At 31.3% G+C, this 18,971-nt stretch overlaps 1 protein-coding gene across 2 annotated transcripts; it reads right to left on the bottom strand.

Annotated features, from left to right (window-relative positions):
* Positions 1-3,111: 3,111 nt before the first annotated feature.
* Positions 3,112-18,333, bottom strand: LOC125053556 (FHIP family protein GF15501). 2 transcript variants are annotated; one of them, XM_047654951.1, is made up of 16 exons: positions 18,084-18,333; positions 17,344-17,511; positions 16,809-16,993; positions 15,172-15,241; positions 14,165-14,249; positions 13,916-14,024; positions 12,641-12,801; positions 12,219-12,355; positions 11,601-11,687; positions 8,717-8,905; positions 7,882-8,232; positions 7,091-7,598; positions 6,143-6,315; positions 5,016-5,154; positions 4,456-4,566; positions 3,112-3,562 (listed from the first exon to the last, which is right to left on the bottom strand). In XM_047654951.1, exons 2-16 carry the CDS (start codon positions 17,488-17,490, stop codon positions 3,348-3,350), a joined length of 2,667 nt encoding a protein of 888 aa, XP_047510907.1. In that variant the 5' UTR covers positions 17,491-17,511; positions 18,084-18,333; the 3' UTR covers positions 3,112-3,347. The 2 variants fall into 2 exon arrangements, with proteins under 2 accessions (XP_047510907.1, XP_047510908.1); XM_047654952.1 differs by having other exon boundaries at positions 8,717-8,884.
* Between the last annotated feature and the right edge of the window lie 638 nt (positions 18,334-18,971).

The raw sequence follows: 18,971 nt of genomic DNA, 5'->3' as shown, positions 1-18,971 counted from the left end.
CCGTGATTTTATATTTATTATTGGTAGACAACTTTTCCATCACCATGTCCAAAGCATTAGGATGGGAAAATTTTGTTAACAGAACTTAAATGACATACTCTTTGCTTAAATCAGAGGACATAAATAATGTGATATACCAAGACTTCAATTCTTTCTTAAATTTATAGTCCAAGATCCCAGAGCGATAAGACACAACTTATTTTCTAAAGCATAGAACCTTTGGTTCTAAGTAGTCTCTCGTGTACTTTTTAATACCTGTACACTTGTGGAGTTGGCTCGGTGACACCTGCGCAGGTACCAGGTGAGAAAGGTAACTAAAAATCAGAGTTACTTAAGTTAAATTTAAATGACTGATTTTTATATATATTTTGTAGAATATTACTCTGAAGTAATATCAAAAAAGTCAGACGCTTTCCATGGGCCAGAACTTTTGTCAGACGCTTTAAAGCTCTACAAAAAATAAATGAACTTAATTTATTTTTAAATGTCTGATTTTTATATATGTTATTGAAATAAATATTACAAAGTTATATTTAATCAGTCAGACAAATTGTAATGACCAAACATCCCCTAAACACAAAAATTACTCAACTATGAGTATGAGCGCGAGAGCACTCATATCCATGGTAACTCGGTTCCCCTTCTTAAACTCACAATCTGTTTCTGTCTACTGTTTGTGTATGTTTTTGTTAGTTATATCGTGTGATTTGTAAGTGATATCAAGTTATTTTCAATAGACAATATGGAAGAATCCTCGGAAGCATCTTTAAAATGTACATTTTGTAAAAAATCTCATGATAAATTAATATTATTTTCAAAAGAGACGTTTAAAAAGTGCCAAAATATTTTACTTTGAACCGAAAGTTCTATGCTTTAGAAAATAAGTTGTGTCTTATCGCTCTGGGATCTTACTCTATTATAACAATGTCAACTTTATCAATAAAATAAAACACTGAATTACTCTTTTGTTTTATTAATAAATAATAATCTATGTATAAAATTTCGTAATACATCCAATTACAATTTTATTGATTGTGCATTAAAATCTTTAATTAATCTTTGTAATGTCACTTAATTTTATGCTATTTGTTCAAAATAAACAGATTTTGCAAAATTTTATTTAAATTTAGTTGTTAGAGGGTACAATGATACATTTATATTGAATTATATTAGATTGATGATGCTCAATTTTAAATGGCAAGGTAAATTCATATACCTTGCGGTAATATACATGTGAATTGTTTATTCAACATTACTTATGTGACCTGTTAATATTTTAAGATAATGTAATTTTTTTTGATAAGTGTATTATATAATATCATAACAAATCTATATAATAATCATTGCACACTAATTGAATTAAAATACCAGTATCAACAGCCGCTAAAAATAAGAACGCATTTATATAGATTAGTCTGTGATATGAGCAAAGACTAAAGACAGAAACTGATTTAGTGTTCTCCTAAAAACTAAATATTTCAAATAACAGCTTCTGGTGTCCCTTCCGAAAGTTGAATGGACTCTGACATAATTTATTTGACAGATTTGTAAAGTTTAGCTCATTTTCTATATAAATTGAATTTTCCGGTTTAACCCTTGGTTACTAACTAATATAACCGGAAAATTCAGGTTATTATTATTATTATTTTAATAAAGATTCAATAGCTATGAAGCTTGTAATTATAATGAAGTTATATAGAAATTAATAAAGTGTATAGCGGCCATTGTAGAGGTTATACATAATGTTTTACTAAACTACAACTGCACTTATAATATATAAAACAATAAAAGAAATGTATAAAGAATATATTTGTGCCATATAAATATACATCCTTGGACGGAAAAGGACGATTTTAGATTTTGAGCGAAATTATTCTAAATTTAATTGTTCATTAAAATGTCAATTAATTAAAAATGGTGCTTACGGCAGTAATTCTATTATTTAAAAAAATGCAGATAATTGTAATGAAGTGATATTTGGATTATGTAATTAATAATTAATTAAAATGTAATAAGTTAGCTAGTATAATGTATAAAGCATCAAACGTTTGCATATAAAATGCCGTAACCACCAAAATAATAAGACACGCTAAATTATCGTTGCACGAATATTACTCAAGCAATCAAAATTGAGAAAATCAATTAGGCCATTAGTAGAAAAAATATTTTCTAATTTCGAACATTTGAAAATATTGTTTCGACATTCATTATTCAATACAAAAAATAAATGTTAAAAATATTTCTTATAAATGTAAAATTCCTAAAAATTACTGTTAGTTAATGCACTAAAATCACTGAGATACGAATCTACATTAGAAAATAAGTATTAAAAGTAAAATTTACAATAAATTATTCCAATTTTTGAACATTACAAAATCACAGTTCAAAATTACTATCATGGCATACTCGTTGATTATTATCGATTAAATTTATCTTAAAACTATTAGGTACTTAGAATTAAGTAGATGGCATACATGCCAATTCAATTAAATATGTGGATCCACACAATTATTAAATAAAACAATAAATTCTTATACTGAATGTCACTTCAATATAAATAATGCCCTACTTCAATTTTTTTAACTGAAAAGTTCTTTAATTAAAAGTTATATTATTAAACGACACTTCGATATTATATATAACTTGTAATGCCTTTTCAATTAGCACAATTGTCAATATTTTATACATATTTTTTTCTGAAAATATATTTTAAATGTTATTTTATTTCCCCAAATGAAATAGACTTTACATCGACTTATAGTTACGGCTGAGGCTAGACGTACGTATAATGAGTTAAAACTTCAATATGTATATAATATTCACATAATTTCAATAATTATCGGTTTTTTTTTTTAATTATACGTCGCCGCAGGACAATGATAATAGCCTTTGACACCAACTCTAGCACTACTTATTAATAATTACAATACTACAAGGCAACTTGAATATATATTTAAAACTTTAATTTTAAGTTAGCTTAGTTTAAAAACAACCAATTAAATGTTCATAATAATATTTGTTTAGAATGTCATTACTCAAATAAAATCTATGAAAGATTGACCAATTCAAGACTCATTTACTTCTGCACCTCAAAGTAATGACGTCATTATAATAAAACAAAAATACACTAATTTGACTATACTCATTTCGACTTGATACTTTTTGTGATGCATTATAGTTTGTTCCAGAATAAAAAAATGCACACAAGTATCAAAATTGTTCGAACCTTAACCTCACATTTCGAAAATCCTATAATAAATTATCCAAATTTACAATTGCGTCTCCAAATTTGGTTCGAAGAAGACAACTTTTTTCTTAACTGTGCCCTGTGAGGCTTTCGCCCGTAGTCATAAAGATAATATCCGTATATAGTTTTCGTGTTCGTAACTTTCAGCGGATAATCTGAGCGCCTGTTCCTGACACAACGCTGATAATTCTTTAAGCCATTCGTCGAGGATGACTGCGTTTAATATGCAGCGGTGCATGGCTGATTTATTCCAGTATGACTCTTGGGTGAATGGCAGTTGTGGCGCGGGTGGCTGGATTTGTGGTGACGGGGATGCTGTCAATTAATCAGTATTATATTATAACCTCAACATCTAGTTGTTAATTTAGGGAGTAAAGAACTTATTTTTAATAAAATCGAGGTTTACTTCGAAGAAGTACTAGAAAGAACAGTCAATATTCTATGTTTTATTGAAGTGAATTCATCTACACTAATATTATTTGCTTTGAATAGGCTCAACACTACTAGGCCGATTTGAAAACTTCTTCACCATAAGATTCCTACTTTTTCTTTTCTACCTTCCTAATATTTTTATAAGTAAGGGATATGAAATCTTCGATAATGTAACCCAAGGTGTGATAAAAACCCCTACATCGATCGAACTATTGACAATAGAGCATTGTGACGTAGTACAGATTTATAAAAAACATCAATACCTATAAATAATCTGTGATTCCATATGTCTATCGCATCACGCTTAGGTCTATGACAACCAACCCTTAATAAATGGAATAGCAACTCTAATACATATGTATCAAAGGCACCTTTTTAAAGTTTATTTTAATTTGGAATAAACAGCAATCGCCTTTATAACGCGTCACTCTTAAAACGCATTTCATATTGCGCGATTTCAGTGCCTCGTATAACACGGAAATTGCCCTGATATATCGCGAGAACTTCACAAATTATATATCTGAAATTTATAATGATTTGGACGCACATATTTAGTTCTGAATTATTTCTTAATATTCGATTTAAATCCCTGTTAAACTAGAATCATTTGTACATAACGCGTTATATAGGGTCATACAAGCGCGTTATGCGAGAATACTACAAGGCCTATAGCTCGGAACCAATCTACCGTGTGTTAGGGGTGAATAACTGTTTTTAATTTTTAGAGTTTTGGACAAAAGTATTTTTTTTGCAAGAATTTATTGTTAAACACTTACGTGGTGCCTTCCTGGAGAACATATTGCTAAGACTAGATGAGAAACTGCGTCTTTTAGATTCGCTTCTACGAAACGAACTGTCTTGCTGAAGATTCGGATTTCGCGCTTTTCCTGAAATATTAGAAAAACTTATTATTCAATATTCTATAAAATCCATATTTCTTTTAAAACTGCTACAGTTGTAGATTTAACTAAAAACTTCATTAATATGAAGACACATATATTTTGCACATCAAAAAATAATAAATATGAAGAAAAAATCAATAAATGCATGAAAATTTTACAAATTTTAAAAATTCATGTTACCAAAAACTACGTTTTAATACTAATGTTGTGAGTTATATACGATGTGTTTTTGGTAATGAGGCATTATTTATTTTGTGTAATAAGCTATTTGAAGGTATGACAAAATAAACAGTAATGGAATAACATGACTTTAATGGAGTAAAGAAAAATATCATTATTTTGTAAAAACATCCTCTTTTAATCTGCCGCGCAATTAACAAAACTTAAAATCAACGATTTGTGTAGGCAAGAGGGCACAGCTTCTTCATACTCACTGTCGTCGTTGGTAAGCGCTCGCCGAACTAACGTTAGCTCCCGTTGTATGAGGAAGACTCTCGCTCGATCCACCAACTCTTCTACCTTCTCCATCCCTTCTAACGCTATATCTACTTCCTCGCGTAGTTTATTCAAAATCTACGAAATTAATAAGAAATATACACAATTGATAGAATTTTGTACCAGAATTGCCGCCTTGATTTCTGCTATTTGCTTTCTCATAAGCAGTCAAGGAAGTATTTTTTTAAAAAGGGCAGTCATGGTATGGGTGTGTTGCCGGCCCATACGTATCTCTCACAGAAGACTAATTGGCTAGTTCGAAAATGAAAAAGGTCTTGTGAAGCCTGTACGTATAAGTACGTACGGTGTGGTAATGAGGCTGGAGGGATCAACCCATACAACTCTTCAGAGCACCCTCCATAGTACACTTTATTCACGCAATACGCATACAGATGCAATGTCTCTGCGTAGAGAGAGAATCAAACCGATCGGTAATACGTTGGAGATTGACAACTTAACAAGCCCTTCCCTTAATTAGGTCAAAAAAGGAGGTGGTATTTGGGAGCACCGGCCCAGAGATGAGAGTATTCCATATGAGGTCGTACGTCATCTTTGTACAGCTGCATACGTTGTACCTCAGTGAATTAATCAGCAAAGCGTACGAAGTAGTATGATATTACATATTTTGTGATTACGTATAAAAATAAATATGTAATTGTAAATATGTAATTCAAAGAGTTTTTAAAATCGAATGTCTCACTTTGCGACCACCTAAGTCTTTTAAATTGTCGATGCTATATTTCTAATAATGTTAAGATTTTGGACTCAAAAACTATTTATTCTCACAAAACTCTAACATACGCAGATCAATTATTTTAAATGATGAAAACATGGACTATATATTATGTATGGATATATTGGGCCAATATAGACATGCCTTTACTGATAATTAAAACTAATTTTATCTTATCTCGTTTATATATTTCAATGCTTAAACATACTGAACAATCATTTAACTTAATTAATACAGAGGTGAACTGAAGGGGCCTTTTAGCCTTTTAATAAAACTAAAAGGCCGGGTGCTTTGGAATATCTCTGTGAAAAACTGTGATGCAACTACGCTTACCTGATACAACGACGGTACATTAGGCGTCAAAGTAGGGCACAGTACAACTGCCACCAGTAGGACTGATGGAAACGAGCACAGTTTGCAGATGATGCTCGTGACGTGGCAGTTGCTCGTAACATCCGATTCTAAACAACGCGACGTCTTCCTAAGAAGACTGCTTAATAGCGGACCTGTAACATGATTTTGACATGACACAACAGACGGCTGCAGGGATGCTGCGATTGTCAATTGTTATCAAGGTGAAAGCTGACCAATGACCGAACGCATATTTTATCATAGACCATAGACCATTACCAATCAAATCTTATGAACAGTGTACGTAATTAAAATAATTAAATTGAATATTCATATTCGTATTTCAAGTCACAATTTCGTTTTGCTGTCAAACTTCGTACAGAAAAAATGGATGACACCTCTGAGAACTTATAAGTTTGATTGACATTCGAGCCACATATTCGAGCTACATATGTAATGAAGCGAGTTAGTACTGAGGTAGTAACAAGTATGTTATTTAATATATAAAATTCTCGTGTCACAATGTTCGTTCCCATACTCCTCCGAAACGGCTCGACCGATTCTTATGAAATTTTTATACATATTCAGTAAATCTGAGAATCAGCTACTATCTATCTTTCACCCCTAAATTTTATGTTTTAGGTTTAGATTTTTTATGAACTACAAAAATACATACAACCCTTAATTTTCACCCTTCTACGATCAACCCCTATTTTTAATCATAGTAGATAGTTATTATTATTGAACTAAAAAAATGTTTCCTAGAAATAGTGTAAATGGCAAAACAACGTTTGCCGGGTCAGCTAGTGGTTTTATAAAATTAGCTAAATTTTGCCTTTATATTTTCAACAATAGTTTTATCGACTCTGTATGAAAAATTACCAACTTGACAAAATTTTTGACGTTAGTCGTAATAAAAGTGTGACATACCAATAATACTATCAGTGCTGACCCTCCAACTTCCCACGGGCACATCACCCTCGCTGAACTCCTCAGGTTCCTTTTCAAAACTCTTCCTAAACGAATCCTCAGCAAATCCCTCATCACAATCCACCTTTAAAAAGCTATTATAACCGCTAGTTTCCCCAAAAGAATTCAAACTAACATTTTCCTTTTCATCAATAACTTGTTGCTTTTCCTCCAAACATTCCTTTCCTTCTTTTTCCTCTGTCAAGGAATTGAGACTGTTTTCTTTTTCCGAAGTGTCACTTTTTTCTGACGTTTTAAAAGTGTCATATCCACTTGTGCAAATTGAAACTAGGCTATCTATCGTATGCTCTGCTTCTTTGATATTCGTGTTGTTGTTCGGTTCTCTTTTGGGAGAAATTGTATTGTATTTCGAGGACCAATGCGCGCACGCAATGGATCGCGTAACTATCTCAAAGCGACTATCGCAAAGGTATGCATGATAGTTGCTGATTAGGGTTTCGTTCGGGTTCTGAAACGTTTGTAATAACTTATTTTTAATATTATTCTGAAGTCACTGCATAGATAAATGTCGTGATTATAGATATGTATTTAATTATCAGGAACGGAAAAGTAATCTGGTATAACAAGGTTAAGTAGAGGGGAAAAATCTAAAAATTCAACAGTTTTTAGAATTTAAGTTGGCGAGTCCTGCATTCGATTTTCAGGTAAACAAAAAAGTTACGTATGGCATAACTAGTTAATAGACAAAACTAGTTATAAAATATTCGCTTGTCGTAAGGTATAGAACTTACCCCATAATCAAAATTGATATCCTGGACTAGATCATTCATAGCAATATCTCCGTGTACTCCATTCACTCTCCTACTGTCATTACTACTAAGTTCCAGAACCTTCCTTCCACTTGCCGCCATCTCTTCGACCCACGCTTTTGTCATTTCCAATGGCCTCTTACAGCATTTCGGGCTTAACTCCAAGAAGGCCACAGATGCCAGCCTATACATTTCGGGATCTGATAATTTGTGCTTATGCGGTAAGATCATGTGATGCCCATTTAAAAGGTACTTGAATACCAGCTCGATCATGACGTCCTCACAATTTAGATCAATTAAAGTCTCCATAAGGGAGAGTGTTACTAAGGACAGCTGAAAAATATATTTTTAAATATTATTATATATTTATTATGATGTGAAACATCTATATTCGCCGGTAAAAACGATTGTTGTCGCAATTTGAATTATATTTAAATTTTTATAGGACAGGGAGCAAACGGGCAGAAAGAATAGGTTTGTACTTATAACTGCATAGTTTTTGAGCAAATTTTTGTATTTAATAAAAATAAACAGTCATTTGGAAAGAAATCGTAATATTTTATTTTTTCGTTGTGCCATATATAGAGGAACTATTGTAATATGTCGTTCATCTAGCATATTACTTGTAAAAAATATTTTCGATCTTTCACATCTGCCAGGCATCCCTTGACAGAACACAATTTTTTCTTGACGGTCTGATCAAAAGAAAAGTTTATTAATTCTCGCTTCTACTACACTTACCTCTATAGACAAAAAAAAAAAACATTTCCGTCCTTTTGAGTAAGGACATTTAAATTAAATAAACAATTTATCTCACCTGCGAACTGCTTTCAAGCCGAGCCAGAAGCACATCGATCATCTTCACTCCATCATATTCATAGGTGAAGAGAAAATGTAGAACTACCCTCATAAGTCCCTCAGGCGTTATACAGCGAATCAGTAGCTCAAAGTACGCCGTAGCCGCCGCTTGTTCGATGGCCCCAGTCTGCAACGTTTCCCCTTTCGTCTACGATCGTCGTACGGTTAGTATTTCGTGTTAGGCGCTGGTATGACGGCTGAGTGACGGTAGTTGGTAAACAAATATAGGACCACAAACTTAATGCGGTATGTGAAAACTCTTTGACTGGTTAATTGATTACCACTGTTTATGTTAATATGCGTAAGTTAACTGTAATGATTGTTCAATATGGATTTTTTTTAAAGTACATTATTGTTTTCTTTATTGACAAGAACGCATTTGTACGTACTAACACCACAAAGAAACCTCATAATAATTCAAAAAGTTATGTTTTCTTTGAAATATCCTGAAATTTTGGGATCTGAGGTTTTGAAATGTAATAAAAAAATGTTCACAAAATTAATTGGTATCATAAATTAAGAAAGCAAAAAGAAACCAATTTGTTAAATTGATACGTTAGAACAAACATGCAATGTGTAATCTAAGTGAGAATGTCAAATTAATAAATGAAAAGTCCGACTCGAAGGACCAAATAATAGAAATGGATGAAACTAATATAAAGCATATTAACCCTTAACAATAAACAATAACAAAAAACAATGCGTAAAATGAAATAGTTTCCATAATATAAGTAAAAATATTTTTTATATGGAAAACTTGAGCAGTCTTGGACGTATTTGGAACTAAAAAAGCACAAAAACATATGATTCAAACAAAAAAGCGTGTAAAAAAACTATACAAATTTGACGAAAAATTGTTGAGATCTCAGAAACTGGCAGTATCGTATTGACATATAGTCGAAACTGTCATAACTGAACATGATACGAATACTTGGTGGCAGGACCAACACATTTTAATACTTTTGGCGTACTTCTATACGAATAGGCAAATGTGTTGTTTCCATATAAAAAACTTTTATAAATCTCTTATTTTGGCAATTGACTCTTGTTTTTTACTATTGTTTATGTTGAGCACAAAAACAAAATCACACAGTCACTAAACCGTCTCAAACAATAGCATACCAAACCCGCGCTTACCACGAAAGCTTCCTTATTTCCATATTTTTGCGACAATCGTTAAAAACACAATATTACGTAAAATAGATGTATATAGAATAAGCTAATAAGCTCCCGTTTTAAAATCCAATACATTTTTGACGTATGGAATTTATATATAGCGTTTAATCGCGATTCTTATTCTAAGTTATATTCAGAATCGAGTATGTCAAAAATGTAATGAATTTAGTGATGTCGAAATTACGATTTTCTAATTATTATTTTGGAGTTCACACTAAATCTCGTTTCTGAACATCACTTTAAGGGATTGATCATTAACGAAATTAAAAAAAAAATTATAGCCAAAACGAATAACACCAGTTACAGTCCAGTCCATAATGTTTTTTGTATATTCGAAGAACATTATGTAACACGATACTCTTATAACGCATTTTTATATTACGCGATTTTAGTCCCTCGTATAACACGAGTATTCCCCCATATAACGGGGGAATTGCACACGTTATATTTGTATACTGTACATTTAGAATAATTTGTACGCTCGAGAAAAGTTAAACATTTATCATTTGTTATGTACAAATGATAAATGTTTAACGCGTTATATAATGTTTAAAGAATTTTATTTCTCAATACAAAAATATAATTTTTTTACATGAGAAACTTAATATATACGAACGAGATACACATCGCCAACAGACAGCCTATAATTTAGTCTACTAGGCTCATTCTGATATCTTTAATGCCCTTTTGAATTGGTTAAACACGCTAATCATTTAGACGGTAATTGATTAAATAATTGCACGTACTTAATTACACTTCTTATATAGGGTCATATAAGTGCGTTATGAGAAAATACTCCTACAACGCGTTTCTATAATGCGGTGTTCTGCTACCATGTTATAGGAGGGATTACTGTACTAATAATTGTTTGGTTGATGTGTGTGTGTAATTATGAAATATTAGTATTATATCGCTTTGTAGTTGCATATCTGCCATTAGTTTAAAGATTTTTTTAAAGCTAATTGCAGAGATTTTAACTATGAAGCTTCATGACAGTTCAATTAGATCTTTGATCCATTAACGCCCGAACCCAATAATTAATCTACAATCTCAGATTGTTTTCAACCGTGACAGTCGATCGATCTCCTATCTGCATCCCAATAACCAAACCCTACGAAGACAATCCATTTTTGGCGACGCATAAAATGCTCTTTGTCGTTCCATTTTACCAAGTTTTCACTCATATTAATTTATTAAAACTCATTTATAATCAATGTAAACCAAATAAAACATTAAAATATACATTTGTATGTTTAAAACATAACAAAAAATTCAAGAAAGTTGTGTAAGTTAAAATCTGTTAAAATAATTAACTGTTGAAATCGAGCTTTCGTCAACTGTCATTTTCATACAAAGATCTATCCACAGACACCGATACGACCTCCCATGGAAAGCTTGTATCGACAGATGGTTATTACTATCCGTCGATTGGTTATTGGCACACTTGTTACATCATTTGGATTAAGATTACTATCTCAGATGGCGTATTATGGATTGTGATTGGTTATTGGGTTCGGGCGTAAGCATGCAGTAGACTGAATGAAAGAATTACGCTTGATAAATATTGTTAGTGCATATTCAAATATAAAAATGTTACAAAAAATTAACCATTATGAATTATGAAAAGCGTATATGATCAAAAATCACGAACAAATTAGGTCGTATACCTGTAAAAGCGCTGGTCCCATGACAGGAACAAGAAAACCTTGTAATAGCAAATCCAGGAGTTGTGCTCTTATCGACGGGTGAGCGACCTAGAAATATATGTGTTTCAGAAGAGGCCGTTCAAGTATAATTATTTACTTTATTACACATATTACCTGCACATTGTCTATGCTTGAAAACGAAATGAATTTTCGAGGATTGCTACAAAAAATTAATACCTTTATGTACAATTTTTTTTTGAGAGCTTTGCTTACTTTTGCTGACAAGAGAAGAGGGGGGGGGGGGAAATAAATGGCAGTAAATCTGCTTACGTAATATTTTACGGCCCCTAAATATTAAGGCACGTTTTCTAGACCGTCATTAAAATAAGTTTTATTCAAGTTTTAAGAGCTATCAAAACTTTTTTCTATATGAATTTTGACAGCGCTGAAAATGAGATACAAATTAGAATATGGACCTTATTGCATCATTTTATCATTACTTATGAACATTTTTGAAAAGTCATATTTATTTATTTATCTATACATAGTTATATAATAGAACACAAAAACACTGTATCTGTACCTTAATAGAAACTACATAGTATTATTGGATTTCCTTATGATAAAAAATCACATTACCTGTGCTACAGCATTGCAAAACTCCAACGAATCTATGAACAACGTCAACTTATGCACTTTGTTGACGTCATCTGGTGTGAGACGGAGGATGCCTTCCCCTAATGTGCGAGGGAGAAGGGAATACAGACCACTTAGACCTGGAAGCATTAAATTGTATGCATTTATAATATTTTGCAGTCCGCCAGGAACAAAAAAAACATATTGAATCAGTCTTAATGGCCACGGACTAAATAATAATATAGATAATTAGAATACTGCATTAAAGTCCTTTTCTTTCCGTCGATCGTGCCACAAAATGTAAATTAAATTTTTCTTTTTAAAAGTAAAAATATGTTATCTCTTTTCGTCATATTTAAAATGTCACAAGAGTGATAAGGATTTGAGGAACTATACAACCAATTAATATCGTTTAATAAACTCACCAGTAGCAAGTATTGGACAAGCATTCCCCGTGAGCAAACATTCAGCGAGTTGTTCGGAACGAGCGGACATCTTTGCACAAAGAAGGAAAGCATCGCGGGAAACGGAGCCGCAAGAACCTTCGCGGTGCACCGATGATAATAACAACTGGCCTATTATAAACCTGAAATGTCTCAGATATTTAATGCTCTGTTAATTATTGCGACTATGTGTTTGCGTGTTCTTCCCACGAGAATTTAAGTGCGTGCTCCTATTTCACCATGCCTCCTGCTGATAGAGGACAACTCTTTGTTTTTAATTTATGTTATTATTATTAATTACTTAAGATGTCATGTGGAACGTGGTTTAATGGTTGCAGCTCCTTACAAACGTTGTGTAAGAAAAAAACCAGGCGATTAAAAAGAGTGGCGGAGAGTTTATTGCCAGTTCTTCTCTTCCGTTCTACGCCCTTGATTTGAGAACTGGCACTAAATGTAAAATTAGAAGCATTAATATGTATTTAGTTACTGACAAGTGTTACCAATATGATTAAATGATTTTTGAATTTGAATTACGGTAAACCAATTCGACTCAGGGTAGAGCGTAGTTGGGTAGGGCAACCACCACCTGTTCGATAAAAGAAGAGTCTGCGGAAAGAGAGTCGTCGAGGAATTCGAGGCCGAAGCAGTGCAAAGTGCAAAAAAAACATTTTTTATGTTGTAATACGTTCGACGTTTTACTTAGAAAGTACGTAATTATTGTTGAATCAATCATCACCTTGATACTTAAATAATAAACGAAATGTTGCGTAGCAAATAAGAATGATATTAGTTCCCATAACGCCGGTACTTTTGCAGTAGTTTCCAAAAAAAATAACTTAATTTATTGAAAGTGAGTTTACTTTCCGCAATCTAATACCTATCAAAAAAGGAAATTAAATGATGCATAGAAAATCACTACGACACCCAAATAGTGGAGAACGAATATCCATAATTGTTTCCGATTAGTAGGAAAGGAATGATAATAAATGCTTAGAAATATGAGGCCAGGATTGGGGTACAAACGAGACTTTAGAGAAATTGATAAATGCAAACAGGTATATTTTTTGAGCCTAGGTATTTATACACTTTTGTCATCGGCGCCCGCAATAAAAGGATGGTTAAAGAAAACTCGCACACAATAAGATTCATAATAAATATAAATATCGAATATTTATTGTCAGCCAAAAATTAATTCAAAATTCGATCAGTAATAAAAAATATTCGATACTATAGACAATAAGTAGATTTGTAACTTACTCTGGGATCGATCCATTTTGCGTGTGCGTAGTTAAGAAGAACAAATCGACAAACTTCAGATTCTGCATCAACGTTATACATAGCTGATTGAGTACCGTTACAAGTTGACCTGCAAAGAAGTTTTATTACGTAAACAAATAATGAAACTTTCATAGAAGATAACTTGACAGTGACATTTGCAACGTACAAGACCGTTGTTCTTAATGAAATACTTTTAGTTTTACCTTATTACGCAAATATATAACTTACTCTCTAGATTTGGCGGCGCCAATTGATCCCTGAAGCCGCTTAATAATTTCAGAAGTGGACGTAAAAATGGTTCAGCTGCTATAACCTGAAATTAGTTATTTAATAAACCTCTTAATTATAAATATGTTTGGCCCATTATGAATAAAATCACACAAAAATATATCTCATATATACAGGGTGGCCAAAAAGTCATGGATCAAACGAAAATAGGGGATAGATGAGGTCATCAGCGGCAAAAAATTGTTCTACGGGAGGTCTCTAAGGTCAACCCCTGCAGAGTTATGATTTATTTTGGTTTTTATATGAAAATTAACTTTTTTTTACTAATTCTGTTTAAAATTCGAAAATATCTACATCCTGTATCTTTCTCATAATATCCACTAGATTGGTACTGATGAGTTCTTGCTTAACACATACTATTTATAGTTCTTTATTGAGTGTATTGAAGATAATATTAAGTTATACGATATAAAATTTTTTCAAATCAAAACTTTTTGTTTACTTCTGACCCCACTGTGAAATAAAATTACTCTACCGAAAAGTGACCCTGTATTACAAGTTTTGGCGCATTTAATATGAATTCTGAAAAGGTATTACACATGACCATGAGTCGCTCTAATATATTTCTAGGACGAAAAAGTCAATTTTCTTATAAAACGCAAAATAAATCATAACTCTGCAGGGGTTGACCTTAGAGACCTCCCGTAAAACAATTTTTTGCCGCTGATGACCTCATCTATCCCCTATTTGCGTTTGATCCACGACTTTTTGGCCACCCTGTATATACTTGGATACTCAAAAATCAAAACAAGTATGAAATTGTGAAACAAATTTTTCCATAATGAGATGTTGTGCAAATTAATTAGAATTTAAAGCTAATTAGTAAATCATTTAAATATGTCTCCTAATAATTTTATGCAAAGGGTTATATAAATTTGAAATATTTGGGAGTGTGAAGCAGAATATAATTGTCATGATAAACAAGTTTAATAAATGATATTGCATACTTGTGATCCATAAAAACTTATGAGATGCCCATACAGCCGCAGCTGTTCCAATCTTAAGGCATTTTCATATCTGTAATAAAAACAAACAACACTACTTATTTTCAATTCTAATTTAATGAGCAGTAATTTTTTTCTGACTATTAACTCTACAAACCCAAAGAGTTGGGTTTGTAGAGTTAATAGTCAGAAAAATCAGTTAATAGATTGTCATGTAGAGTAGAGATACTCTACACTGACAATCTATTTATGCCTATTTTAATAAACCTGGATGAGATACATTATTCTAAAACTTATACCCAAAATAACCGAAGTAACAAATTAAAAATGTAATAAACAACTTTGTAAGTAGCCAAGATACTAGTATATACGTCACAGTTATAAATCAATTAATAATATCAAAAAGGAGTTGTAACAGTCATATTAATGTAATGCAAACACCGTCTTACAATAATAATCTACAAACAGCAATAGTGTTTGTTTTTATTGTTATTGTGTAAAGAGTCATTCACAGAACTATCATTATATTTCATAGTATTCATCTTAAATGTAGGTTATCTATTACTGTTTGCATCTTAATGACAAAATAAAATTTTATAAAAGTAAATGAGGTAGTGGTACTTCACATTTTATATTAATATTGTTTAAATTCCTCACCCTAATAATTCAATATAATCTGCAAAATATCCAATTGAGAGATTAATTTTGCTCTTCACTTATATTTAATCAGTCATTTGATAATATACTGATAATATATTAATAAGCTTTATATTTTGTAAATGGTAAAAGAAAATATGAAACTGTCTGATTTATATGTACATAGATACCCAAGTTTTTATATTTTACAATTCTTATAAATTTTTCATGTTCAGTTACAAAACCTTATATGCACTGACATGACCAAAAGATCATATACTGTGAAGATGGTTAAATAATAAATTATCATTGAGAACTAATAAAAATATTACCCTATTAGTAAGAAAAAATGAATCCGTATAATTGGCCTGTTAACTAACTCTTCTTCTAACTTCTTTAGTAAGAAGAAGAGTAGATTTCTTTAGTTAAAAGAGGGCTGGACTAGTTTAATTTGTTTATTAATAACGGGATAAGTTTTTATATAGATCCCTTTTATTTTGGTGTATTTGTTTCTTCATTTATATTTATTTTATTAGGTCAAGGAAGTTATTGATAATATACATATTATGTAGAGTTCATATCATGAGTTCATTAAACAAATGAGTCACAGGAAATTGTAATGCTGATAAGCCTTGCCTTAGTTAATTTACATACATATGCTTTATTGTGAAATCCAGCTTCTGATAAACAACTGTTAAAGAAATATGGGATTAGACTTTGACATACAATACTAGCTGGCTTATTTTATGAAAAATGGTTGAATTTGTTTTAATTATTTAACCCATCACAATCATTTCAGAGTTCTATTTTAAAAAACTGTTATGATTGATTGTCAAGAATCTATTTACCTAAAGAATCAGGCAGATCTCATAACTACTTAAACACAACTTTTTATAATCCATAACTAACCTATTTTTTAATATTTGTAAACAAAATTTTCTTTAAGGACATTTACAAAAAACATCTATCAAATACTTTTAAAACAATAGAGATCAAATGCTTACTTTCCAGTACATATAGTCCAATCATATAATTTATCCAGGACATTCTCACTAAGCAGATATTCAAAGCATGGTTGTGGATTTTGAGTTGTACTGATTTCTCTTGCTCTCGCCTCTAATACAAGAAGGGTAGACAGTTGCTCTAAATGATTAACAACTCCTAATACATCATCATGTAAGTGCTGTGGCTGTAAGAATATAAAATATATTTATATTATAATTATGTCTTATTTATGTAAATAGACTAGTACCTGATAAAAATTTCACACTTCTAATATCTGCATTGTAGGAAAAATTAGAAATGTTTAAAAAAACATTAAAATGTAATTTTCTATATTTTGAATAATGTCAACTGTACTTGGCTTAGTTCAGTTAAAGGAAAGAAAGTACCTATGTTATACACACATACTATTTTAAATATTATAAAGATTTATCCTATCTTTAGAATACCAGAATATTTTTACTGTAAATTTGGTATGAAAGATTACAGAATATATCAAAATTTAGGCTATTTTCGTAAATTATATTATATAATTACCTTAGACTTCAAAATAATATCATGAGCTTGTTGCCAATGCTTACAGAATGAGTTGTAGCAAGCTTGGGGCTCATAATCATGTCGAGGGTCTAATGTTCGTGACAATTGTCGGGCAAGCATTGTTGATGTATTGCGGAGCCAACTCATAATGCATCACATTTAAACCATCTATAAGAAATGTTTTTCACAATATATAATATATATTTATAATTTTTCAACAGTTATAATTAAAAACTACAGAATTATGTATAATTATAGAAAATCCATTTGCATAATATGATAAATTCATAATTATTCTCATTATGCCTAATTGTGTAAGTTTCACCTAAACCTTTACTTATACTTAATGGTACGAGTTTTTGTAATTTATAACATCATATCACAGTCTTCACCACATCACTACTGATATTCAATATGCATGAACTTTCACTGAATACCATACACATTGCAACAATCAATCTCAGCAGAAATTGTGTGAAATTGCATTTCTATGAATGCAGACAACAATTATAATTATTATTATATTTAATTGACACAGTAAACTTCTTAATTAAGCTTGAAACACTATCAATTTAACCAACAAGAGTTTCATTTTTTAGAGCTAGAAAAGTTCCTATGGGCTATATAAAATATACAGTATGTAAATGTAATGAACCTTGACATTACATTTCCTATATTTTATAATAAAAAAATCATATGCATTTTTTTTAGAAAAAAGGCCGAAGTACAAAAATACGTACATTATAATATCTTCTTGATTCATAAATAGAAGCTAAGGCACAAAATAGACCATAAAAATTACATGATACGCAGTTCACTTATGTCACCAGCATCACTCAAATATTTTGTTGTTATTACGTTTTTTTCGATTTAAACATATGAAGCCATTTACTACTTTTAAACTAATACTCGATTCAATTGAAAATTAGAATGTTTATTAAAGACATTGAATGAAAATACAAAAATTCATAAGCTGCATGATCAACTGAATATAAATCACAGGACACAGACTAGAAGAAATATTACAAATACAGATAAATACAGTAATATAACCTCTATAAAACACCGTTATAGAGATTATATTACTTTTTTTTTTTTTTTTTTTTTTGGGATTTTATGACCTGGTATTTACAACCTTTAGGTCAACTCTTAATTTTCATAGACGTAATGTTACGCCTATGAGCATATTCCATTAAATTGTTTTTATTGTATTTTTTATGTAATTGTAGATGTGCTTATAAGTAAGTTCGTCTTGTAACAATTGTTTTAAAGGCGGCGGGCGGGACAATAAATCACACTTATTTTCAACATCACTAAGTTCACTGGCCAACACTAGTCTGTCGATCAAAAATTTTTGACAATCGAAGATAATGTGTTCCACAGTTCCATCACTTGAATTACAATGTGAACATGTTTTATTCGCAATAATGCCGAGTCGAGCAAGGTGTGACGGTGCAGTATTATGACCAAAACGCAGTCTATTTATGATAGTAATAAAGTCTCGAGGAACATCTGGCATACGATGATACCAAGGTCTTGCAGGTAAGTCTACTTGTATGCTTCCATACCATTTTCCTTTCGTATCTTGATCTTTCTTCCACATTTCTAACCACAAATTTTGAATATTC

Source organism: Pieris napi, chromosome 11, assembly GCF_905475465.1.
Source record: "Pieris napi chromosome 11, ilPieNapi1.2, whole genome shotgun sequence".
Lineage (NCBI taxonomy): Eukaryota > Metazoa > Arthropoda > Insecta > Lepidoptera > Pieridae > Pieris > Pieris napi.
This window is presented reverse-complemented; position numbering and strand designations above follow the sequence as displayed.